The following is a 27459-nucleotide window of genomic DNA, read 5'->3' as shown; positions in this document are numbered from 1 at the left end:
TTCATACCCTGCATTTACATGTGTCCCATAAATAATTTTCCAAAATTATCTAAGTAACACCAATGTACCCAAACAGAGTCACTCCAAAAAATCACTACTTCCTTCAGTAGGCTTAGAACTACAAACACAGTCTGTTATCCTTACTAGTATATTCAAATTTAACCATGGTGCAAAATTTGGTCTGTTGTATTTTCTTCAGTTTATTTATGTAGCCATGCCACGTTGCAGGGTGCCAGCAAAATAATCCCACTGCTTGTAGAGCATTAAGTTTGCCTAAGCCAGCAAACGAGCAAGATCACATCAGATCTATGTTGGATATACAGACAGATCTTCAGTTTTCCACACAAATCAGCAAAAGAGGCGTTTGTAAAACTGCAATTAAAAAAAACACAAACCAAAACTATATTGTATATTCTCCTTTCCCTTTCTCTGTCCTTTCTAGAAAGATGCAAACAAAATATAAGTGCAGTAATATCTAATTCAGATTCTGCTCATTTTTAACTTCTGGAATTCCGTTAAGAGCCATAAAGTCTGCAATATTTCTCTTTAGAGAAAAAGAGCCATAAAGTCTGCCATATTTCTCTTTAGAGTGTTTAAAAATAAAACAAGGAAACGTTTTCAACTAACGTCTAGCATTTTATACCACCTTTTATATACACAAATCCTTCACTTATTAAGGATAAGTTTATATTTATACCTTAAAATGAATCCGAGGGCCTTAACTGGCTTCAGCTTGGATTAGTTCTAATTACTGGTAGTACTGGAAATTATTTAAATGGCACTTTAAAGAGGTCCTCTATGATCTCCACTTTTCAGTAACTGCAGATGGCTTTCCAGTTAGTCTGAATAAGGAAGACTGAATTATTCTTAATTTTCTTTGGAGAATCTTGTGGGTGATCAAAACACAAAGTCTGGAGCCAGGGTGCCTGGGAGTAAACCCTGGTTTGGCACCTACAGGTTCAGTTACCTCTTAGGCAAGCGACTTAACACATCTGTGCCTCCACTTTCTCATCTGTGAAAACTGGAATAATAATCATAGTACCTAGTTTATAGAATTGCCACTATTAAAGGAGTTGACGCTTTAAAGTGCCTGACACATAGTAATCATTATATACATTTTTTTCCAAATTAAGTGCTAAAATTCACTTATTGAGTTTGCTTTAATTTCTCTTAGACTTGCATGAAATTACGGCAACAAAGCTCACCTGTACCCACTGCTTAGGTTTTTGAAGTGGTCCTTAAAATATGGCAATGCTTATGGATTTAGGGAGGACCTAGTCCATTGCTATGTGTTAATTTATGTGTTAAATTTCACGTGTTATTAGGGAAAAAATCAGCACATGAAAGAAGCACATTAGCACATTAAAAAGAGGTTGGGGCAGGTGAAGCCAGCTTGTGTTCTGCGGAAGATCATCCGGAGGCACCACCATCAACGGGAAGCCCAGGAATGTGGGCAATCTCAGCTCTCCAGGTCTCGTGAAGAGAACGACCTCGTGAAACATGCAGCCGGGAGAACCCTACTGTCACTATCCTACACTCAGGAGGCTGACCCAGCTTTCGAGCACCGTGGGCTCCTAAGGCTATGGTCACGTGGATGCGGCCATCAAGTGGCAGGCCCAGACAGTTATGTGGCAGGCCCAGACCTACTGGTCATGCCAGCACCATGAGCCCTTAAACCCTGAGCTCATGTAGTCTCTCTGGACCTATTGCCACTATGATCATGTGGTAGATCCAGCTTTTCAAGTCGCTAGAGCATGGCAGACTCCTAAACCCTGCCCATCATGTGGATTCATCCTGTCATGTGGCCCTCACTAGCTAGTGGCACGTGGAAGCCTCAGCCCTCCAAGTCACAAAGGTGACCCGCTTCTGAGAGTCGTCTGGATGCTATGGTCGGTCACATATCCCCCTTGGTCACATATCAGGCTCAGCCATCTCTATCTCGTGAAGATTGCTGGCTACCAGAATCTTCAGATCCCTGAGTCAACAGGGATGTGGCCGCTTCCATCACATGGCAGGCAAAGCGCCTGCAGTCATGTGAACACCGCACCGCACCTAGCTTTCGGCTGTTGGTCGTGTATATTCTACGGTCACGGGACATGCTGTGGTGTCTTGAGGCTCAGTTCTCTCGGTCACAGTTCAGGATTGAGGGCTCCTGAACCCCGAGGTCACCTGCATCCTTCTACTCTGTGGCCTCCCCCAGCCAAGCCCCTGGGAGTCAGGTGGGGCCCCACGGCGGCGCGCGTTACGTTACGTACGTCCCGCAGTCATGTGACGCCGTAAGGTCGCGACCGAGGGGGGCGCCCTTTCCGCGTGTGGAGAGCCTGCCCAGCGGTGGGTAGCTCGGCTTGGCCTTCTGAGGAGTCAGACCGAGAGGTGAAGACCTTTAGAATTAAGGTACTTGTCCTGGCTGAGGGGGAACTTTGATGAGGCTCTGGCTCCGATCCCAACCTTTCCCCCGACTTTCATATTCTGCCACGGTAGGCGGTAGGCGGTAGGCGGTAGTCGGGTAGGAGGGGCGCCCGCCTGTCCTGGAGGTTTACTCAGAATTGGCGGGACAGCGGGCGGCAGGCGTTCATGGGCTGCTCTCGGCAGCTAGGCTCGGGAAACTGGGTGGACCCCTCCCTTCCCCCTTCCTTCCCAACCCCCACATTAAAGCCCTACTCTTGCTTATCTCTCTTCCGTATTCCTATTCACTGCGTGCCACGTGATGGCATCCTCTGCCCTCCTCTGACCACGTTTGTTATTAAGAACACCAGAGAACTCCTAGATGCCAGTTCGTATCGATGATTTCAAATCTGATCGGAATTTCTGTCTCTTAATTTGTTCTGTAGAGAGAGGCAAGGAGAGAGACTTTTTTTAATTTGATATTTTTTCAGTAAAAGTGTGAAAGTAGCCAGCACGTTAAGGTTCAGAATTTGTTTTGTGTATTTGCTTTGCTGATCAGTAGTTTTTCAAAGTGTGTGTGGGGTGGGATGCCATAATCTTTTTCTCCTTGGACTCTCTAAACGGCTTAAATTAGTCCAGCCAGACACCACTGGCTTCTGACTTTCCTCCTGATTTTCTAACCATTCCTTGTTACATTCCTTGAAAGCTCTCCCCTGTCCTTCATGTGGGAAAAAAACTGTGAATTTATTTAAGAAAACCATGTTAAGTAAAATTATAGATGATACATTTCATAAAAATCACGTAGATGGTACTTAATGAGTAAAATGCAGCAAGAAAAAGATGGTGCTTACATTTGTGAGGGATTTAAATATTGTTTGAGAGATGGTTAAAGGGGTGGTATATATATTTTTTATTATCTAATAGCCATTTCTTTCCTCTCATTTCAGCACTTTCAGGTTTGTTCTACAAGACACTATGTCTGAGAGACAGCAACAAGAAAAACGGTTTTATCCATTGAAGAAATACGGGACATACAAAAATGAAGGTAAAAAGGATTTCTATATTGTCATATTTTTAAGATCATATGCCACTTGAATCTCAAAGAGAAGGGTAGTGTCTTAGCTTGTTCAGGCTGCTGTAGTAGAACACCATGGACCGGGTGGCTTATAAATTACAAAAATTTATTTTTCACGGTTCTGGAGTCTGTGAAGTCCAAAATCAAGGCACCAGCAGGTTCAGTGTCTGGTGAGAGCCTGCTTCCTGGTTCATAAAGGGCTGTCTTCACGCTGTGTCCTCACATGGCAGAAAGGGCAAGGGAGCTCTCTAGGTGCTCTTTTATAAAGGCACTAATCCCATTCATGACGGCACCTCCCTCATGACCTAATCACCTACCAAAGACTCTACCTGCAAATACTGTCACCTTGGAGACTAGGTTGGTACATAAACATTCAGTCTGTAGCAGGTAGTTTCGTCAAGCTATATGGGAATGGAACAATTTTCCACAGACCACTGGAAGTACTAGTGTTCCTCAGAAAACATTTTGGGAAAGCCTGTTCAAACTAAATCTCTTCTACCGCATTAATACCTTGTACCTTTGTTTACTAAGAACAATGTATGCTTACTAATAATTATAATCTGTTCTTCTCATTAAGAAACTACTTATTGCTAGCTCATTTTATCTTATGTCATTAGTCATTCTCTCTTTTGCTTAATCTTTCCACTTTTTCATTCTTTACATATAACCTCAATTTATGTTTCTGATATCATGATGGCAAGAAATAAATGCATAAGTGCTAGTCATTAGGAAGCCTTCAAAATAAAATAAAATGCCCCACTCTTGAAAAGACGATACAACTTACCCGTAAGGATGAGTGGATGAAATAGCTCTCATTTTATACCAATTTTCCACACTTTTTCAAAACTAGTTTGTTATTATTATTTAATAATTATAGCTGCCATTTTTTGAGTTCCTGTTATATGTCAAGCACTGTGGCAACCTTGTCATACCAGCTTTGTCATTTAATCCTCAGAAAAATCCTGAGAGGATGTCATTTTAATTTACAGATAAGATACAAGAATCAAGATAGGCTAGATTATGCTGTGGTAATAGACAGTCCCCGTATCTCAGGGGCTTGTTCCTCACTTCGACTACATGTCCATGGCAGGTGCATGCCCCTCACGGGATGGTGGACTATGGGGGTCTGAGCCATTCTTGCTGGAATGACTTGGAGACCCAAACTGACAGAGCAGCCATCATCTAGAGAGTTGTCAGTCCCTGTGCCTGAGGAGAAGAGGACCCTGCAAGGTCTCAAACCAACAACCATATGTTCTGGCCCAGAAATAGCACATGCCACTCACAACCCATTAGCCAGAACCAGTCACATACACAGCCCTGCCCAAACAAAGGAGGTCAAGAAGTACAGCTCTTCCAGGTCCCGGGAACAGGGACAAATGGAAACCCATGGCAAACAGCACTACCGCATGACGAAATTGAGGCTCAGAGAGGTAAAATACTCGCCTAAAATCACATACGCAGTAAGTGACAGAGCACATTCTGGATATATGATTTCAAAGTCCGTGCTCTTTCTGTTCCTACCCCTTTCTATATTGTATGCTGTCCTCTTCAATGAAGTTCATATGTACTTATCATAGCAGTTCCTTTGCTTCAATGCTGCAGTTCCATCTCCCTTAATCATCTGATATTCCAATAATGGATTTAATTAAACCCCCCACATTGGTAAGCCACAGGTCTTTTCCAAGTAATTAAATGTACTGGATATTTGGATATCCGTGCTATTCGAGGATAGCAATTATAAAAGAAAACATGACGGTAGATGAAAAGACTGTGGATTTGTCACATACTTGATACAAATCATCTCATGCATTTCCATATTGGCAGGAAAAAAATAATAAAAGTAAGAGCCAAAGTTAATGAAATCGATAACAGATATGGAAGAGTTGAGTAAAAATGCTAGATGTTAGTGCTTTCAAAATATAAAAAAATAAGGAACGCTTTGGCAGTATGGGTCAAGAAAATTAGAAGGCACAGATAAGCCACTTTCGAAGAAGGTGTCTTGCTTGTACTGACAGTAAAGATTTAAAAGATAATATTATGAAAAAGATATGCTGATAATTTGAAAATTAATACCAAATGGGTAAATTCTAGAAAAAAGAAATTTATATTGGGGAAACAGAAAATATTAATATTAAGCTTATTCTTGACAAAGCATGCATGAGAAGGCAAAATTACTGGTGAATCTTAATTAGTTATAAAAATGCCAAAAATAGAAATAAGATAATGGCAAACTTAATCCAGCAATGGCTAAAACAGATAATACAGCAGGGCAAAGTTGTGCTTATACCAAACTTGCAATGTTGGTTTAACATTAGGAGATTCATAATGTAGTTCAACACATTAATAGGTAAAGGAGCAAGAAAAGGATGATTATCACAAAGATTCCAGAAAAAAAATGCATGCAATAAAATTCAGCAACCAATCAAGATTAAACAACCACAAAAATAACTCTTAGCTAACTGGGAATAGAAAGATATTTCTTTAAAATGATAATGTGTACTTTACAAAAACTACAACAAACACCGTACGTAATAGTGAGACATTAAAAGCATTCCATTCAAACTCAGAAGAGGCAAAGATGATTCATATAATCACTTCTGTTCAACATCTTACTGAGTCTCCTAGGCATTGCAGTAAGCCAAAATACATACATACATTAATTAATACATGTGTAAAAGTGAAAGGGAACAAAACTGTGAGTATAATTGTCTTCATATAAAACTCAAGAGGATCTATGGAAAATTATAATAATAGTGATTAACCAGTTTATTGGATGCAAGACTAATATACACAAGATAATTGCACGAAATAGAAAATGATATTTTCATTGTGAGTATACCATTTACGAGAGCAAAAAAATTGGTCCTGTGGAATATACCTCAAGTTGGCTCAGCTGGCAACTATTCCAACACTCATAAACACTCTTACGTGTTTTCCTGTACTGTAGAGACCTGGAAAGCTAAAAACAAGAATGGAGACCTACGTTCGTATGTGTGTGTGTGTGTGTGTGTGTGTGTGTGTGTGTCTGTGTGTGTGTGTGTGTGTGTATGTTTCCTAGACCCCCTTTTGTCTAGGGTCCCAAAGAAGATCTCTATGTATCAAGCCTATGCACCATAGTGAAACTTGGAGGTGGAACTGAGTAATGTGGGAGCCACAGGCAGGATCAGCTATGTATGATGGGAGAGGTCTCTGGCTTTTACGGGCAGCCACAGCAGAGCGCCTAGAATTCAGTCTCTGTCATACATGTTGGTTAGCTCATAGGCAGCAGGGGTGTTTCAGCTATACCAGTCCCATGGTGTGAGGGGGCTTCCTCTGGCTGTGCGGCATCCAAGCCCACTTTTCTGGCCCTCACAGAATTTTTGTAAGCTGTGTGATATGTTTTATTAAAGATGTCTTATTTTTATAAAACAGCTAGAATGAATATCTGGCATAAGGAAGTGGGAACTTTGATTAATAGAGTACTTGACACCAAAATTGGTTGCAAGCAGAGGGCCCTGAAGGAAGTGGGGGTCGGGGATAGGTCATCCAGTCTAGGTGGATCTGAAGATAGTAAGGACCCAGTTGGTAATAGAGGATGAATCATTAGTGTTCCATGGCACACAATGGTGAAAGAGTTGCAGTTGCGTTACTGGACAGAACTTGGGTCCACTCACCTGCTGCACAGCAAAACCAATCTACTGACACTGGGTTGTTGGTGACGGAAAGTACAGTGTTTATTTTCTGGGTGCCAAGCAAGGAGAACTGGCTGCTTGTGTTCAGAAGACTCTAACTCCCTGCTGACTTTCAGGGAAGGGTTTTAAAGGCAACATCTGGGGTGAGGGCTGCAGGGTGCATGACTTTCCTCTGATTGGTTGGTGGTGAAGAAACAGGGTGCTGTTTCAGGGATCTTAATCATCAGCATTCTGGTTCTAACCAGTCTGGGGTCGGTGTGCTTCTGGTCAGCATGGAGTCACCGTCCTCCACCTGGGCAGGGGATCTTAGTTTCTGCATAGCAGCTCAAAGATATGTATCAAGTTGTTATCTCTTGCGGAGAAACTAGGACTCTGCTTTATCACTGCACTATTGTTTCTTGACTGCCTTTCTTTCTTTCTTTTTTTGTAACATCCTTATTGGAGTATAATTGCTTTACAATGGTGTGTTAGTTTCTGCTTTCTAACAAAGTGAATCTGTTATACATATACATATGTCCCCATATCTCTTCCCTCTTGCGTCTCCCTCCCTCCCACCCTCCCTATCCCACCCCTTCCCTCCCTCCCACCCTCCCTATCCCACCCCTCTCGGTGGTCACCAGGCACCGAGCTGATCTCCCTGTGCTATTCGGCTGCTTCCCACTAGCTCTCTGTTTTATGTTTGGTAGTGTATATATGTCCGTGCCACTCTCTCACTTCATCCCAGCTTACCCTTCCCCCTCCCCGTATCCTCAAGTCCATTCTCTAGTAGGTCTGTGTCTTTATTCCCGTCTTGTCCCTAGGTTCTTCATGACCATTTCTTTTTAGATTCCCTATATATGTGTTAGCATACGGTATTTGTTTTTCTCTTTCTGACTTAACTTCACTCTGTATGACAGACTCTATGTCCATCCACCTCTCTACAAATAACTCAATTTCGTTTCTTTGACTGCTTTTCCTTTGTTTCTGCATTTCCTCACTTCCCTAATTAGTAACTGCTTGAGTCTGTTCTTTGGAACTCAGGGAAGGCCTAGGAGGCCAAAGCCTTTTTCTACAGACAAGAAACAGGGAACACAGCGGGGCTTTTGTACCCAGGAGGGCCCTGAAGGGTTCTGTTCAGTGTCAGTCCCCCCCTTTTCTTTGATACTCCTCAATCCTGAGGGGATCATGAGTGGGACAAGAGAGTTTTGGATAGAGAAGTTAGTCATCAACCTGGCAAGGGAACTCAGTTTTAGGGGGACTCGGTTTCAAGAGTTACCACCTGTGGTCACTTGAATTGAAATGCCTTTGAAGTCAATGTGTTGGTGGACCAGGCAGCTGCTGTTTGGGACCCAGAGGACACTCCTTTCCCCCACAGCATTGAGAAACACATTAGTGTGGAGGGCATCTTCATCTGTGAAGGGTTCTGAAGTGGCTGACTTGTGTAGGCCACAGATGAGATGGGAGATTCTGCCATTGACATGGTCACCCTCATTTGAGTGGAGATGTTGGGGTTCTGGTGTTGCAGGCCCAGTAGGAGCACTGAATCTCCTGCCTCAAGGTGGGTGCTGTTTACCTAATAAACAGCAAGGATGGAAGGGTAGTCACATTGGTTTGACCTGTAGCAACCTCTGAATGTGGCTAATTGATCAACAGATCCCTTGGATCTTGAAATATCTGACATACTCCAAAGTTGCATTTGATCAGTGTCAAAATAAATAAAATATAAATAAATATTTGTAATAAAATATAAGAACATAAAAATAAAGAAATCAAGCTCTAGGTCTGGTGACTTGACCTATCTTGATGGCAAATGGTAGTCCCTTACTCAATTCCCACACTTGAGCCAGAACACCATGAATGAGTGGACTACTGAGGAAGGACCCTATGGTGAAGTCGCAAGTTACTGCAGTAAATCTTCTTCCCAGGCTTAGCCAAAGGGACCGTCAGCCATTTACCACAGTTACTGTGCATTTGCTTTAAGGACACTTGCTCTAAGCCAGAGCTCAGCAAACTCCCTGGAAAGGGCCGGGTGACAAATATTTGAGGCTTTGTGGGCCAGTTTGTCTCTTTCGTAACTACTCAGCTCTGCTGTTGTAGAGCGGAAGGCTCCAGAGACAAGTATGGCTGTGTTCCAATAAAACTTTGCATATGGACATTGGCGTGTGGATTTCAAACAATTTTCACGTGTCAAGAAATATTATGTTTGTAACCATTTAAATATGTAACAACCATTCTTAGCTTGCAGGCCCTAGAAAAACAGGCCACAGGCCAGGTTTGGCCCATGGGCTGTAGTCTGCCAATCTCTAATTTAAGCTAATGGAATCACTAGGTCCCTAAAACAACAGAGTGGAAAGCCAGCAAAATGAGGTGGCATCCATTCCTAGGGTCTCTGGCAAGCATAAACCAAAAGCTGATACTTTAATACAGTAGCTTTCAACTGTGGTAGCACACTGCAGTCACGTGGAGAATTTAGAAAATGTGGGTGCCTGGGTCTCAACCCAATTCTGCTTTAATTATTGTGGGTATAGCTTGGAGCTGGTGGCATTCTCAAACTCCCCAAGGGGCTCTACTGTGTAAACGAGGTGGAGAACTACAACCCATGCTGTGGGATATTACTCAGCAATAAAAATGGCAGGAACATAAACGGATTTCAAAAACATGATGCTGACTTTAAAAAGCCAGACACAAAGGTGTGCAGTATGTATGATTCCATTTACAAGAAATTCTGCAGCAGGCAAAACGAATATATAGGGACTGTGAGCAGATCAAGGTTTATATGGAGCTGGGAGATGGAAAGATTAACTGGGAACCATTTGGAGTGTGGTATATGCTTTATATCTTGATTGAGGTGGTGGTTAGCTCTAATCCCTGATTTTTACACGTAAGTAATTTGAGATCAGGAGAAGTCGGGTGAATTGTCCAAAGTGATGCAGCTTAATAATCCGAGAGAAGACAGGTGGATCTGATTATCAGTAATTGTTTCTATTATGCTAGGTAATGAGTCAGTAGCAATAGTGCTTCCCCCCAAGCCCGTGGCAAAACCCTGACCCAGCCTTTTATACAAGTAGAGCAGGGACATGAAAGTACACCTCTTGTGCATTCCAAACACCTACTCATGAGCACAGTTGACATTCTCACGTGTTCTTTATGTTGACTTCTTTACGTTTGTATTTACATATCCAAACAAAAACTTTTCTTAATATTTCCTTTTGAGTAATCACACTCTAATGTACAGGTTTAAAAATTATGGTAAAAATGCGTAACATAAAATTTACCATCATAACCATTTTTAAGTGTACAGTTCAGTACCGTTAAGTTGATTCACATTGTTGTGAAACCAATCTTCAGAACTTTTTCGTCTTTCAATTCTGAAACTCTACACATTAAACAGCAATTCCCCTTTGTCCCTTCCCCCCAGTCCCTGGTAACCCCATTCTACTGTCTGCTTCTATGAATCTGACTACTTTAGATACCTTTTCTTTTTAAACCCATGGACTCTGTTTACTATAGTTTTCCCAACTTTTTTTTAAAAAAGTATTTATTTATTTATTATTTTGGCTGTGCCGGCTGTTTGTTGCAGCATGCGGGATCTCTAGTTTCGGCATGCAGACTACTTAGTTGCAGCATGTGGACTCAGTTGTGGCATGCAGGCTTCTTAGCTGTGGCATGCGGACTCTCAGTTGCAGCATGCTTGCAGGATCTAGTTCCCCGACCAGGGATTGAACATGGGCCCCCTGCAATGGGAGCATGGAGTCTTACCCACGGGAACACCAGGGAAGTCCCTAGAAAGCTTATGCAAGTGGAATCATACAGTATTTGTCTTCTCGTGACTGGCTTATTTCATTTAGCGTAATGTTTTCAAGGTTCATCCATGCTGTAGCATATGACAGAATTTCCTTCCTTTAAAAGGCTGAATAATATTTCATTGTATATATATATATATATATATATATATATATATATATATATATATATATATATATATATATACATACCACAATTTGTTCATCCATTTATCCATTGGTGGGCATTTTAATTGTTTCTACTTCTTGGCTGTTGTGAATAGTGCTGCTATGAACATAGATGTGCAAGTACCTCCTCAAGATTCTACTTTCAGTTCTTCTGGATATATACCCAGAAGTGGGATTGTTGGGTCATATGGGAGTTGTATTTTTCATTTTTTTTGGAATCTCCATACACACGCATAAAGAATGAATGGGTCAAAGAAGAAGTCACAAAGGAAATTAGAAACTGCTTTGAGACAAATTAAAATGAAAGTCCATCATACCAAAACTTATGGGATGCAGCAAAGGTGTGCTAAGAAGGAAGTTTATAGCTTTAAATGTGTACATTGAAAAGACAAAAGATCTCAAATCAACAACGTAACTTTACACCTCAAGAAATTAGAAACAGAAGAATAAACTAAAGCCAAAACTAGCAGAAGGAAGGAGATATATAAGAGCAGAGATAAATGAAATAGAGAAGAAATACAACAACAATAGAAGAAAAGTAAATGAAACTAAGAGTTGGCTTTTTGTTAAAGCTACACAAAATTGACAAACGCCTTAGTTAGACTCACTAAGAAAAAAAAAATAGAAGACACTCAAATAATTAAAATCAGAAATGAAAGAGGGACATTACAACTGATACTACAGAAATTAAAAGGATTATTAGCGAATACTGTGAATAATTGTATGCCAACAAATTGGAAAACCTAGAAGAAATGGATAAAGTCCCCCAAACAGACAATCTAGCAAGACTGAATCGTAAAGAAATACATAATATGAACAGAGCGATTAATGAGGAAGGAGATTTAATCAGTTCTCAAATATCTCCCAGCAAAGTAAATCCCAGGACCACATGGCTTCACTGGATTAGTCTATCAAGTACTTGACAAGGCGATGTCTGAGATTGCTTGTGTCTGAATCACCTTGATGAGGGAGGTCTCTAGCCCTGTTTAGGCACCCGACATAGTTGGTCAGCCGGGGGACTGCGGTAGCTGTTAGCTGGCCCCCTTCTACGCTTTCCCCTTGGCAACGTTATTTCTGAAGGAATGTGGGTTCTTGCAAATGACTCTGACTCTTCCTATACACCATACATAGACCACATGCCCTTACTGCTCCCTTTAAAATGTGAATTTTTCCCTTTCATTGCTGGATTTTCCTGAAAACGAGTTGGTTGTCTGGCATTCTCCAAACGTCACCAATAAGGTTCCTCTTTGTTGTTGTTATTGTTGATGAGTATCATTATGAACTCCTGGCTTTTGAACATTGTTGGTGGGCTTCAAACCATTGTTATGTGGTGTTGAGCAGAGGAGTGAAATGATTTGACTTGCGCTCTGCTGCTGGGTTGAAAGCAGACAGGTAAGGGAGCCAGGATGAAAGCAGAGGGGCCAGCTGGACAGCAGTACAGTCCAGGAGATAGATGTTGGTATCTTGGCCAGGGTGGTGGTAATGGAGGTGGTGAGAAGTGGCTGGCTTCTGGACATACTTTGAGAGAGGGGCCGAGAGAATTTCCTGACCAGTTGGATGTGGAGTGTGGGAGAAAGAGAGCACGCCAGGCCCCCTCCGAGGTTTGGGGACCGAGCAAGTGGCATTTGTGGTCCAATGCCCTATCTGTGTTTACTTTCACTTCCAGTGCCACACAGGGAAAGTCCCAAGGTTGTGAGTAGCAGGACTGCCCTGACAGCGGGCCACACAGGGAAAGCAACGGCTCCTCAGAGGAGTTCATCTGAGGCCTGGTCGTAATCACTCCATCGTGGAGTGATCAGCCCTGGACGGATCTTTACTCGTAAGCGTGCCCTGAGACAACATGGAATAGTTAATGTACAAAAGGCACAGCCCACAAACCTAGAGAGCCTTAAGTATTACAACCCAAAGGAAGCTGGTTTCTAACAGTGTAATTACCATAATCCTCCCTCCCCACAAGCCACTGGTATGATTATCTGCTGGTTCCCTGTTTCAGTGGAATGTGTTAAAAATAAAATACCCTTAGTGAATCCACCTATGGGGAAGAGAATTGACACGATCTTATTTCTGCAGGTGCCGAAAAACTTCCAAATCTTTTCCCATGGTGAATTAGATATGTTGGAGGGGAGAATTTGTGGGCGGAGGGGTGAACAACAACACAACTCCTAGGAGTGAATAAAAGGTGAGGTATAACCAGGACACTTTCTAAGCGTGCCTGTGGCTTCAGTATCCAATACAGTAGATGTCAGAGCAAAGAAAATGAACAAGAGCCAAAGAGAGGCCTTACAGAATGATGAAAGGATCAGGACACCAGGGAGACATAAAGATCCTAAATGTGTATGAACACAAACAACAGAGCCTCAAAGTACATGAATCAAAAACTGGTGGAGCTGACAGGAGAAAGAGCCAGATCTATAAATATAGTGGGGGCCTTCCACACCCACCTCCCTCTTAGCAAGTGACAGAATTACCAGAGAGAAAATCAGCAAGGATATAGGAGACCTGAATAACACAGGAAACTAACGAGATCTTCATGACATAAATAGAACAGTCCGCCCACCAACAGCAGAGTACAGGTTTTTCCCCGAGGGTCTCTGTAACATTCACCAAGTTAGACCATCTCCTCGACCATCAGACAAGCCTCAGTAAATTCAGAAAGAACTGAGGGACTTCCCTGGTGGTGCAGTGGTTAAGAATCCGCCTGTCAGTGCAGGGGACACAGGTTCGAGCCCTGGTCAGGAAGATCCCACATGCCGCGTAGCAGCTCAGCCCGTGCGCCTCAACTACTGAGCCTGCGCTCTAGAGCCCTCGAGCCACAACTACTGAGCCCGCGTGCCACAACTACTGAAGCCCGCGTGCCTAGAGCCCAAACTCCGCAACAAGAGAAGCCGCCGCGACGAGAAGCCCGTGCACCACAGCGAAGAGTAGCCCCCACTAGCCGCAAGTAGAGAAAGCCCGTGTGCAGCAACGAAGATGCAACGCAGACATAAATAAAGAAATTAACTTATTAAAAAAAAAAAAAGAATTGAAATGTCCCAGAGTGTGTTCCCTGGCCACGATGGAATCAAATTAGAAACCAGTAATAGAAAGCAAAAAGAAGAATCCCTAAACATTTGGAAATGGTGGCTGACACATCATTCCAGGTTATCATTCACACCCTTGTTATAGAAGAGCTGAAGTGAGGAAGAGTTGCCTGCTGAGCTGAAAGGCATTTCAGGCTGGCCCAAAAGAGAGCTCACCCTGGCTCTTTCAAACAGAGTATTGTTCAGGGCAAGGCTGGAGGGAGGGAGCCAGTTCAGGAGGCTGTGACATCAGTGCCACCTGACATTAAAGCTCCTAGTGCACTGGCAAAGGAAGTCCAGCTAGCTTGCTGGTTGTTAGTGGAATCGGTGTGGTGGCTGATTGGATGTGGGAAGCACGAGAGAGGTATTGGTGTGGTTGTTGGAAAGTCCTGAGAGAAGGCAAGATTCGGGTGCCTTCCTGGTACATATATGACTGGTGTCCAGTCTAACCCATGGACGCATACACCTCGGATCCTTATCAGTCCTGCTCTACTGTGTTAAAAGTTTCAACGCAGTTGTCCTCTCCTCCCTCGTCCTTCTCCTCCCTCTTTCTCCTCCTTGTCCTCCTCTTCCTCATCCTGCTCCTCCTCGATTCTTCCCCTGATAGTGCCATCTGTCGGATAAGGCTGTCCTCTCTGCACAGGCAGAAGAGTGTCCTTTCTGAGGTTTGTGGGATTGGTCCCTTAGGCCAGGTTGGCACTGTGCCTGCCCTACCATCCTGTTAGCCTAAGACATGGTATGTGGTAAGTGCACCACAGATGTGTCTTCAAACCTGTATTTTTGTTCCTCTTTTCAGAATACAGTGATGGTGGTAGACCACCTCAAGGAAGAAAGAAAGGTTGTAGTTCTTTCCCAGGTAATTCTGGCAAGAGGAGCCCTCATTATGAACACGGTGGGGGTGAGCCTCAGCCCTCACACCTCCAGGAGGATGATGGAAACGTGGTGAAGAGGGATGTCCAGGAGGACCCCGAAGTAAGACAGTAAGTGACCAGGCAGCAGGGTTTGTACACGGCAGCCCCTGGGACTATGCACCTCTCTTACTCTCCGTGCACTTGTTTTTCTTCTGTCACTGCAAAACTGAAGCATGCTGGAAGTGAAATAATGGTTGAGCAATCCTAATTGTAGTGCTAGTGTCAAAGAGACGACGGTGTACAGAAGACTTTCTTAGCACGTATGGCCACTCACCCTCCTTCTCTCCACATCCCCCCTGCAGCTCTCCCTGTACCATCCGAGGCAACGAGAGGACAGTGAGATTGGACAGTGAAGGCCACATGCATATAACTGTGTGGGGAAACAGAAAACCTCTGGAGAGAGAAATGCGGGAGAACACACAAGATGGAACCCCAGGGAGCTGGTTCAGGGTCACCGTGAGTATCCTGAAAAATGTATGGAATGTGCAGGAGAGAAAAGTCAGGGAGAGTTGTGTTGGTCTCATGTTGAGATGCTGGTTTATTTCACTGGGGACAGCTTGTAATCTGTCCTTTTTATGACCAGGAGTTAACAATCTTGTTCATCTAAGGGCAGATTCAGAGAAGCAGTGTAAAGGGAACAGGCTGACTGTGAGGAGAACGGAGGAGCCTGTCTCAGAGCAAAGATGGAAACTACTGCCAAGGATATGGAGCAACTCCACATTGGAGGTCTCAGTTTGGCAAGCTGAGTGTGGGAGATGGAGGGTCGAGCCTCTGGAGACCTTGTCTGAGGGGCAAGCAGTGTCTGCACTGGGTAGGATCTCCTGGAAATTTATAAAAGGAAGATCATCTCTGACACCTTGATTATTTGGAAGAGAGTTTGACTGGAGAGAAAGAGTATTTAAGAAATCCATATTACGCACACCCATAAGAAATCATGCCAGTGGTCCCTTCTTTAGAAGCCCTGTCAAGCTCAGTAGAAGGCCGGGAAAGAAAAGGAAAAGGTTCGTCCTCCAGCCTAAATTCCCTGTTGTCTGTCCTCTCTCCCATCCCTTCTTTTCATCCTTAGATTCCTTGTGGGACACAGTATGACAAGACATGGTTAATGAACTCAATCCAGAGCCATTGCAGTGTCCCCTTCACTCCAGTGGACGTAAGAGAGGATGCTGAAGCCAGACGCGTGGGCACAGGGAAGGGGGAGAGAGAGACCTGGTTCAGCAGGGTCTGTTGGCTTCTGATACTATTGCTGTTGCATTCAATCCCTGTAGTTCCACTTTGTGAAAAATGGGGCTCGGTTCTTTGTCCAGGAAGCTAGCACTGCCTCTGCATTGATGGATGTCAGCTACAAGATTTGTGACGAGGAGAGCCAAAAGGTGTGTGTCGCGGGCATTACCTGTACCTCATCCTGAGGAAGGAGTACAGGCCAGGGGCTGCTTGTCTTCTTTGGAACTAGAGTTCCTGGTGCTTACCCCACCTCTTCTTCTTGCAGATACCTGTGTTTGTCAGCCCCTCCGCTGCTCCCTACTCTGTGCGGTATAAGTTGAAGCCAGAAGAAATGGAGCAGCTAAAGGTAATGCAGACTCAAGGCATTTTGTGTGCCAGCGCTCAAACCCACCTCTCCTTCCTCCAGGCCCCCGTCACCCTCGCCCCCGTTTTCGCTACCACCACCACAGCCTCAGAGCGGCTCTCTCCATCTCTCACTCCGCAGCTGACCTTGATCAAACGATTTAATGTCTCCAAGCAAGCTCTTGACCTCCAGAGGCTCTGCGTTGACCCAGGTACGGCTGACAGCAGTAATTCTAGGGCGGGCGAGGGCAGAGGGGTCTTCCTGGAGGGAGACTTAGGGATGGTAATGTGGGAGGGGCTGGTGCTGGCCCCAGACCCCACTCAGCCATCTGATTCCCTCCCCTCTCCTTCCTGAAGACTTGGTGGGCCATGATATTGATATAATTCTGAATCGAAGAAACTGCATGGCCGCCACCCTGCAGATCATCAAAAAGAATTTCCCTGAGGTGAGGCTGTAGGCCCAGTGCTGGTATTAGGGTAGGGGGTGGAAGAGATGGGGTGGAGGGCAGATTTGTCTCCAAGGTCCTGGATAGTAACCTTCACTCTACCTCTTCTTGCCCCAAAGCTGTTGTCCTTGAACTTGAGCAGCAACAAACTGTACCAGCTGGATGGCCTGTGTGACATTATACAGATGGCCCCCACGGTCAAGATCCTGAACCTCTCCAAAAATGAGGTGAGAAGAGGGAGCCAGATCAACGTTGGGTTGAGAGTGGGGGGGGGGCGTGTTAGTGGCCATCAGAGTGATGACAGGAGGCAGGTGAAGGTACCTGTGGGGGAGGGAGGGGGCTGGGGATGCAGAGAGCCGGATGTCCCTCTTTCCCTGGGATTCCTTTTCCCACTTCCGCCCCATATTTCTCAGCTGAAGTCTGTGTCGGAGTTGAGCAAGATGCAAGGGCTGAAGCTTGAAGAGCTGTGGCTGCAAGGGAACCCATTGTGTGGCACCTTCCCAGACTGGTCCACCTATGTAAGGTCAGTGTGAACACCCTGTCACCCTTCCTGGTGACCTTCACCCGTGGGAGCCTAGACTATCTGTGACAGTGCCCCTTTGCCAAAGGTGGCAGCCCTGGTCTTCTGGGAGGATCAGAGGCCCCACCTTCTGCTCTCTCTGTGCCTATCACCGGTGAGGAGTTTCCTTCCCCTGACCTGCTCACCTCTGCAGGGGCTCTGGGGTCTGTTTCCAGCTCTCTGCGCCCAGCTATATTCCGCCAAGGCCTCCCAAGAGTGTGCCGCAGGAAGCAGGGCTTCTCCTCCTCACCAGGACCAGGAGCGACCAGCCTTGATCCAGATGCTGGCGCCCTGGACTGAGAAGGGTCCTCCAGTCCAGGGCCTCTTGCTGAGAGAAGCCTTCCTTCTTCGTGCTGAGATGGCGTTTGCCTCCCCCGTTCTGAGAGGGGCCCTCTTCCCCTTCCTCCAAAGGGGACGCCCCTCGTCTCCCAGGTTGACATGGGGGCTTTCCTGCGCCATGCTGAGGGCTGAGGCCGTGGGTGGCTGCTGTCATGACATCCATTCTGCTGGCCCAATGCCAGGAGCTGGACCCTTCTTGGGAAAAAGCAGGGCTCCTTGAGTCAAGGGGCCAGACGTGGGCCCCCGCCAGTGATCAGAGGGCTTCCTGAGGCAGGAGTGGAAGGCAGAGGGCAGAGGTGGTAGAGGAGACAGAAGGACAGGGCTCTCAGGGGCACTTCCCATCCCTCCCTGCACACGTCACATCATCCCATCTGGTCCTTCACAGGAGCCCTGGGCAGACTGAGACAGGTACGATTCCTCAGATAAAGAACGAACTCAGACAGGTGCAGGGGTCATCAGGAGAGAAGACGGTGATCATAAGACTGGGCCATGGATCCTCAGCCCCATACTGAGCTGGGACCTGACCCTTTCCTCATTCTGGGGGAGATGTGCCCCCATGGCGGCCCTGTTTCCCATGCCCAAGTCTGGCTGAACTCACACAGGTGACAAAGTTTCAACCAGCATGCAGTGGGGCCCCAGCCCAACATGTGCATATTTTCCATTCCTACCTGGTGTGTCTGGGCGATTCTGGGGCAGGTGAAGAGCCGCAACAGGGGCGCCGTTTCCCCTTTCTTCGCTCTTCTTCCCTGACCCCGACCACGGGAGAGCTTCTTTCCCTTCCCTTTGTTTTCTCTCTCGCCCTTGTCTCTGTGCCCCTATGTCTCTCTCATCTCTCCCCTCCTACCTTCACTCCCTTTCTGCCTTCATCCCCTCCATCTCCCTCCCTGAGCCCCACCTCACTCACCTCCCTGGCCCAGCATCCTGGGCCATCCCTGGGGGGTGTCCGGGTCTTGCCAGAGTGCTGGACCCCCAGTGAGGTAGCAGAGCCCCGGGCTCCCACCCCATTCCCTCTTCTCCCCACAGCCTTCAGTGGGGCCCTGGAGGAAGGAAGGGAGGAGAAGGAAGCCCTGCAGTATGGGTTTGAAATGCTGCTCCCTGTGGCACTGGAGAAGGGAGTGCGAGTAGTCTGGGTGGGAGCTACCCAGGCGAAGGAGAGGAAGGGAGAGAGGGAAGGAATATTAAAGTGAAGGTATTGAGAGAGATGAGGAGACAGTGCCTTTCAGACAGTAAGATGACAGATGCTCAGTGCTCAACAGGGAAGTGGACCAAAAACCCTTAAAATCAGAAGCAGAGGTGGGCAAAGGGCGCTGCTGGATGGGCCAGAACACACTGATCTCTGTTTATGGTATTACTGTTTTAACTCAAAGGAAGCATTGCAACCTTGAACTATTAACCACCTCTTCTCTATTTTTGGTGTTGGACAGGGCCATCAGAGAATGTTTCCCGAAGTTGTTACGCCTGGTAAGTGCCTACATAAATCATTGTCTCTTACGAATGTCGGTGGCCTCTGCACCTGCCCTCAAGCCCTTTGGGTCTTGCCTAGATCACATATTAGCATCAGAACCTTAACCATTTTGGGGGGCATGGGCTCCTGAAAATGACATGGATATACTTGCTGGAAAAATACCCATAAATACACACATGCACACGCACAAGTTGAATATAACCCTAGAGACTTCCAGGACCTCATGATGAAGACATCCAGTGTAAGCTTTCCCATGGAATTTCCAGGGCCCTTTCACACCTGACCTCTGACCCTCACCCTCCTGGGCCCATCCTTTTCCCGGATCATCCAGGGCCACTCCCCTGGTCTCCACTCCTGACTTCCTCTTCCCTTCTCCAGGATGGCCAGGAGTTACCGTCACCAGTTACCGTTGACGTTGACACTCCCTGCGTATTAAAGCCCTGCAAGGTGAGGAAGAGGATCAAACGACATTTGGGGTGTTGCAGGGAGGCTTTATCCACTGCATAGTCTCAAATGCCTTTTGATTCCAGGGCAGCTACTTTGGATGCGATGAGCTGAAGAGCCTAGTCCTGCAATTCCTGCAGCAGTAAGTACCTCTGGGAAGCTGAGCAAGGGGGAGAGGGCGAGGACAGGTGAGGCCACCTAAGCACAGGTCTGCTCAGGGGAGTTTCCAAGTCTCATGTGAGGTCCAGACCACAGAGATAGACTGTCCTCATTGCTCCCCCTCAGGTACTACTTGATCCATGACTGTGGAGACCGACAGGGTCTCGTGGGTGCTTATCACGAGCAGGCCTGCTTCTCCCTGACCATTCCCTTCCACCCCGAGGACCCAGCCCCGTGAGTATCACAGCACAGGCTCTGCTCCTGGGCCGTGTGGCTCCCCAGCAGACACAGGCCAGCTCCTGCAAACACCCACCACCCACTGTTGCTCTTTGTCTCCTAGAAGCAGCTTGTGCAGGTACTTCAAGGACAGCCGGAATATGAAGAAGCTCACGGACCCCCGTGAGTGTGTGATGGGAAGACTGGGTGGGAAAGGGCGGTGAAGGGGTCAATCATAGGGCCCAGGGCGTGGCAGCCCCTGACCTTCGCTCGCTTCCCCTCCCCTCACAGACCTGCGGGTCCAGCTGCTGAAGCACACAAAACGTGTCATTGTGCACACCCTCTGTGTGTTCCCCAAGACTCAGCATGACTTAAGCTCCTTCGTGGTGGACACGTGGTACCAGACGGTGAGCGCCTGCTTCCTCCCTTGGGCGGGCCCAGGAAGCCGCAGGTGGGTAGGAGGTGCAGGTGGTGACTGGGCGCCTGGGCTCTTCCCTTTCAGGAAACGATGCTCTGCTTCTCCGTCAGCGGGGTGTTCAAGGAAGGTGAGTGTGTGTAGATCCCCACCCCAGATGCCCCACTGCTGCCTCCCCCTGGCCAGGCTCACTCCCAGAACCACCCAGCTTCCCTGACCCCTTCCCTTCCCTTCCCCTCCCCTCCCCTCCCCTTCCCCACTGTGTTCTCCAGCCCTCAGGCTTCCCACAGACAATCCAGGTCTGAGCTGTGTCCATGCCTGTCTGCCCTGCACACCCTGGGCGTTGGGGACACAGGCTGCGGAGTTTGGTGGCTCTCATCCCAGATACTCACTCTGAGAACTTGGGCCGTTACTTAACCTCTCAGTTTCCTCATTTGCAAAAGGGGGTAGTAGTATCCACCTCTTGGGCGGCTGTGAAAAACGCATCCCGTGAACCTGTGTAGTGGTTGTCAGGGGCCCTGTCACTGGGCGCAGACTGCTCCTAGAGTTGCCCTCCCGATTCCCGACACCCTGGCCCCCGTGAACAAATGCCCTCTCAGCATGAGTGTGAAGTCACAGCCTGACTGGGGACCGCCGTGTGAGCGTGTACAGCACGTGTGGCTCTAAGGGGTACTGTTGTTTGTTTGCTGTTGAAGTGGAAGGAAGTTCTCAGGACTGTGTGCGTGCCTTCACCCGGACCTTCATCGCTAACCCTGCCAGCTACTCCAGGTGAGAGCCCTGTTGTGGGCGGGAATGCCCATCCCCGCCTGCGCTCAGGGGCGTGGGAATGTGGTGGCGCAGACCTTAGGTTTACTCGGTATTGTGGAAAGCCAGCAGGGAGATCCCAGGAGCAGTCTAGCCTAGTGGTTAAGAAGAGCATGGGCTCTGGAATCGGCCTATGCATTCTCTCCTTGACCCAACACTCACTCGCTGTGTGACCTTGGTCAAGTCACATGACCTCTCTGTGACTCAGTGTCTTCTTCCGAGAATGGGGATCAGAGCGTCCACCCCTTGGGCTGTGGTAAAGGGTAAATGCGAAATTGCCCGTGGGTTGGGGATAAACCTATAAATCGAGTGAAGGTGGTAGACAGTCTCTCCAAAGGTGGGCTCTGTGGGGAGGGCCAGAGGTACCAACCAGTCAAGGAACCTGGGAGACAGACACAGGAGGGGCGTGGAAGGAATCTGGTTGCTGAGTGCCAGTGGGAGCGGAGTCAATATTGGGGGTGTGGGTGTCCATCCAGGCGTAGTCTGAGGGCCCATTTTTCCTTCAGTCTGTGCATCATGAATGACGAGCTGTTTGTGAGGGACGCCAGCCCCAGTGAGACCCAGAGTGTGTTCTCCATCCCAGCGCCTACGCCCACCTCCAGCTCCATGCACACCCTCTCCCAGGAGCAGCAGGACATCATGCAGGCGTCCTCCACCCCACCTGAGGTGAACCTCTAGTGATCTCAGAAGTGAGTGCTGGGTTTGCGTGGGCATAGGAGGGAGCTGGGAGGAGTAGAGGGGTGATTAATGGGAACTTGAAGGTAATTATTTTACATCTATTTTTTTCTTACAAACGTTTAGTTGTGAGAAATTCCCTAATTTCATACTAATACCTTTCCATGTATTATAAAATACAGGTTTCCTATCTTATATACTGTTTTGAAACTTCTTTTGTTTATTATTAGTACCAGCATTTCCTCTCAGTATATGTGAAGCTACATTATTCTTTCTAAGATCAATATATTAAACAATTGAATTCCAGGAAGCCATAAGCTATTATTGATAGGCATTTACGTTTTCGCATCTTTGTCACCATTACATGCTGTGGCATCTGCTCATTCTGGTACATACATGTTGGTAAACTTGAAGGCGTGCTCTTGTAGCATAGATTTAGCTGTGACGTTGTGTGGTCAAGTGTCTCCAGTTTGGTCCTAAGGGAGGTCATCTATCCTCCCCCACTACAGGTGCTTTCAGTACGATGACTAGACTATACCAGAACTAAAAAATTCTTTACTCATTAAAAAGTCAATTCTGAGAATTCAGAGATAAGAAGAAATAGACCTCTAGGGTTTCAGGAAGGTGAAGGCGGACAGAAGTCAGGTGCCCTGGGGTTGAAACTCAACGGCTGCTGGCTCTGCTGACATCCCAATTCTTTCTCTTTACTTTCTTCAGCCCAAGGGCAAGATTCCAGATGAATTTTGAGATGAGACCCTCATCCACTGACCTGGGATCTTGAGAACAAAACTCTGCAAATGAGCCTTTAGATGTCATTTTCATCCTCCTCATATTTGTTACCTCTCTTCTCTTAACTGAAGCCATATCCATGACTAAGCTTGCAGTCCAGCTAATCAGGAAACCAAAGTTTACCGTGTAGGCCTGCCAGTTGTTCTGTATTTTTCCCACGCATGATCCTTGTTTATCTTTATATTAAAGAGTAACATTGCACGTTGTATGTTGTGTGTCTTGGATTGCTCTTCCCCTGACCCAACCATGAGTTAGTGGGGCCAGGACCAAAAGGTCCCATCTCCCACATCATCCCTGGCAGTCTCTAGCATTTATAGCCGACCTATACAGTGCTTGAAAATTATAGAGTAAGGACTCCATTCCTGGACTACCCTAAAATCCAAGCTTTGCCTCCTGATAACCTTCTCTCCACCACTTCAGTACTCACAAGTTGTGACCGTTCTGATGTTCACTTCTATAAACAAATATAACGTATTTAGCAAGTAAAGTACCATATTTACTCTAATAATTATGGTATTCTTAATCATTTAACAGGTCTAAAACTGTGCTAACATTTTTATTAGGTTCTTAGGTTGTGTAACTAACACTATTTTCCCCACAACTCCTATGTTGTTTTTTTAACTTATTTACTTTGAAATAATTATTGATTTACCAAAAGTTGCAACAAAATGTGTAGAGAGGTCATGTATACCCATCACTCACCTTCTCCTAATAATAACACCTTGTATTACTTTAGTACAGTATCGAAACTAAGAAATGGACATTGGTACAGTCCACTGAGCTTACTACAATTTCACCATTTTACATGCACTCATTTGTGTGTTAGAACACCTGTGAATAATACTTATATATATAATTCCATGCACTTTTACCAGCTATGTAGGTGTTCTAACTATCACCACAAACCAGATCAAAAACTGTTTCATCACCACACGTTTCCCTCATGTTAGCCTTTATAGCCACACCCACCTTCTTCCTGATCCCACATCCCTAAACTCTGTCAGACACTATTATAATTTCCTAAATGTCATAGAAATAGAATCATATAGTATATTATCTTTAGGAATGGATTTCTTTCACTCAGCATAACTCTCCTGAGATCCATCCAAGTTGTAAAGTGGGTCTATAGTCTGTTCCTTTGTATTGCTGAATAGGATTCCATGGTGTGAATGTACCACAGTTTGTTTAGCCATTCCCCCGTTGAAAGACATCTGGGCTATTTCCACTTTTTAACTATTGTGAGTAAAACTGTGATGAACTTCATGTAAAGGTTTTTGTGTAAACATAAATTTTCATTTCTCTGGGTAAACGGCCCAGAGTGCAACTGCTGTATCATATGGTAATTGCATATTTCGTTCTGAAAACCCTGCCACATTGTTTTGCAGACGACCTGTACCATTTTGCATTCCCATTGGCAATGTATGAGTGACTCAGTTTATCCAGTGTTGTCTGCATTTGGTTTTGTCACTGTTTTTTTCAGCCATTCTGATAGGGGGGTTTAATATTTCATTGTGCTTTTATTTTGCATTTCCATGATGGCTAAAGATGTTGAATAGCTTTTCCTAAGCCTATTTGCCCTCTGTTCATGTCTTTCATCCATTTCATAATTGGATTAAGAGGCAAGAAGTTATCTCTAGAGAGCTGCCCTGGCTCTGGCTAACAGGCAGAGTAAGAGAATATGAGGCCCCTCGAGACTCACTTTTCTTGACAGGGAGGGCAGAAGTGGGGCTGAAGCTATTAAATGTTCCTCAAATTAGGACGGAACTTGGATATGGAACAGGATTAAGAGGTGGGGGCATCTCTGGGTCCATCTGTGGAGATCTGGATACGGCAGAAAAAGAAGGGGGATGTGGGGCAGAGGAAAAACAGTGGAAGGAGGGAGATACAGGGGGATGCCTTCTAAATGATGCTAGATTCATCACTCTCAGCCTGCTCAATGGAGTGCAAAAAACTACTCTCCTAGACATGTGGTTTTCAACTCTGGATATCCATTAGGATCCCCTCTAATGCTCAGATTCAACCAACTGAATCAGAGCCTCTAGGGGTAAGCCCAGTCATCAGTATCTTTAAGGTTCACCTCAGTTGATTCTAATGAGCTGTCAAAATTGAAAACCTTATCTGACGGTGTATTAGTTTGCTATGGCTGCCATAACAAGATACCACAGGCTGAGTAGCTTAAACAACAGAAATTTATTTCTCACAGTTTTAAAGGTTGGAAGTCCAAGATCCAGGTGTTCACAGGTTTGGTTTCTTCTGAGGCCTCTCTCCTTGGCTTGCAAATGGCCTCCTTCTTACTCCTTCTTCACATGGCTGTCCCTCTGTGCATACACCCCCTGGTATCTCTTTATGTGTCCTAAGCTCCTCTTATAAGGAAACCAATCATATTGGATTAGTGTCTACCCTAACGGCCTCATTTTAATTTAGTCACCTCTTTAAAGGCCCTATCTTCAAACACAGTCACATTCTGAGGTACTGGGGGTTAAAGCTTCAACATATGAATTTGGGTAGGCCACAGTTCAGTCCACAACAGATGGTATGAGAAATACCTTGGTCTGAGAAATTCATCTCCCTTTTAGCTACCTTCCTGGAACTACTATACAACACTTCTGCCATCACCTCATTAGGTAGAAGTTGGTCATGTGACCATTGTTGGCTGCAAAGCAGGCTATAAATGTGGTCTTTTACTGGAAACATTACTGTACCAAATAAATTTGGGATTCTTTTATTAAGAAAGAAGGAGAATTGGTATAGAACATATGCTACACTTTCATACCCAAGGCAGCTAGAAGCACTACCTCAATTATCATGTCCTTTCTACCCAGTTTTCCAACCACAGTTTTCATGGGTTCAAACAAAACTGCTGCTTCAGGGACACCTGAGCTCACTCTCCCATCCTCCCAAATCCCATGTCCCAGACTATGCCTGAGTCCTCACAACGTAGCATGTTTAATCTACGTCATTCACTCACTCATTCATTCATTCAACAAATATTTATTGGTTACCAATGATATGTGAGGCACTGTGATAGGCACTGGAGATAAATCAGAGAACCTGACAGACAGGGTCATGGTTCTCATGGAGCTCACATTCTACAGGGGTTGATACACTCAAGGTTTAAGAGCCATTAAGAAAATAATATGGGAAAATGTGACAGAGAATGACTAGGGTGGGGAAGGCAAGGAAGGATGTTCTGAAGACGTAACTTAGATTTAATATTCAAATAACAACAAGTACACAGTCAGCAGTGGGAAGATATAGGAGCTGAGCCCTCGAGGCAGAGGGAAGAGCAAGACGAAAGGCCCTAAGATATGGGCAAGCTTGGCAGTTTTAGGGAACAGCTTGTATGCCAGTGTGTATTGGGAGGACAGTGTTAGAAAATGAGGTGAGAATGGTAGGAGGGGCCCAATAACAGAAGGTCCTGTGGGCCATGGTAAGGACTCTGGGTTTTGTTCTTATTATGATGGAGCCATTGGGTGCTTTCTGAAAGGAAGGGAAGTTATTATTATCATCTCCTTTATTAAAGCTCATTCTAAATGTTCTTTGGAGGACAGACTGAAATAGAGCAACTGTAAGATCAAGAGACAAGATTAGGAGGCTACTACACACATGACAGTGAGAGGTGACAGTCTCGTAGACCACAGCCGTAGCAATGGAAGGGGTGAGATGGGGTTTGAAATGAGATGTATCTCGGAAGTACTGAACTTGTTGATGAAGTTCACGTTTGTGGTAAGGGATAGAGAGGGATTAAGTGTGTCCCTTGGAATGTGGATTTTTGCAGCTGGGTTAGGGCGGTTTTCTTCAATGGGGAAGTGAATGGAGGACCAGTTTCAGTGCAATGCCAGGAAACTGACAGTTCTGTGTTTTTTTTTTTTAATTATTTACTTATTTATTTATTTTTTTTATTTATGGCTGTGCTGGGTCTTCGTTTCTGTGCGAGGGCTTTCTCTAGTTGCGGCAAGTGGGGGCCACTCTTCATCGCGGTGCGCGGGCCTCTCATTATCGCGGCCTCTCTTGTTGCGGAGCACAGGCTCCAGACGCACAGGCTCAGTAATTGTGGCTCACGGGCCCAGCCGCTCCGCGGCATGTGGGATCTTCCCAGACCAGGGCTCGAACCCACGTCCCCTACACTGACAGGCAGACTCCCAACCACTGCGCCACCAGGGAAGCCCGACACTTCTGTTTTGACCATGTCGTTTGTGGAGCCTATGAAAAATCTGGGTGGGGAGCATGTGGTTGGATGTATAAGTCAGGAGATCCTGAGAATATTCTTGGCTGTGGCAAAAAAAAAACCGAAAACAAAACAAAAAAACAAGCATGCAAGCAAAGAAATGAGAAACCCAACTGTACAGTTCAATCTGAAAATACAGGTTGATTCCACATATGAGCGTGACAGAGCTCTAGATTCTGGAAGGGATACAAAGACATATTAAAAACCAACTTCACTGAGCTATAATTTTTGTTCAACATAATGCATCCATGTTTTTTTTTTTTTTTTTTTTTTTTTTTTTTGGGCTGTGCTGCGCAGCTTGCAGGA

The 27459-nt window shown here is 45.8% G+C and overlaps 1 protein-coding gene across 1 annotated transcript; it reads left to right on the top strand.

The window, feature by feature from the left end:
• Positions 1-12487: 12487 nt before the first annotated feature.
• LOC309652173 (nuclear RNA export factor 2-like) lies at positions 12488-25342 on the top strand (the record flags this gene model as incomplete). The annotated part of the gene is made up of 19 exons (XM_082445686.1): positions 12488-12682; positions 14336-14504; positions 14937-15112; positions 16118-16201; positions 16317-16421; positions 16538-16618; positions 16757-16826; positions 16972-17060; positions 17180-17287; positions 17474-17587; positions 19631-19870; positions 19954-20009; positions 20153-20260; positions 20367-20425; positions 20534-20649; positions 20745-20787; positions 21353-21425; positions 21968-22127; positions 22854-25342. The coding sequence occupies 19 exons, from the start codon at positions 12488-12490 to the stop codon at positions 22881-22883; spliced, it is 2076 nt and encodes a 691-aa protein (XP_082301812.1). The 3' UTR covers positions 22884-25342.
• Between the last annotated feature and the right edge of the window lie 2117 nt (positions 25343-27459).

Source organism: Balaenoptera physalus, assembly GCF_965194825.1.
Source record: "Balaenoptera physalus genome assembly, chromosome: X".
Lineage (NCBI taxonomy): Eukaryota > Metazoa > Chordata > Mammalia > Artiodactyla > Balaenopteridae > Balaenoptera > Balaenoptera physalus.
The sequence above is the reverse complement of the archived record's forward strand: the minus strand, read 5'-3'. Positions and strand labels throughout refer to the sequence as shown.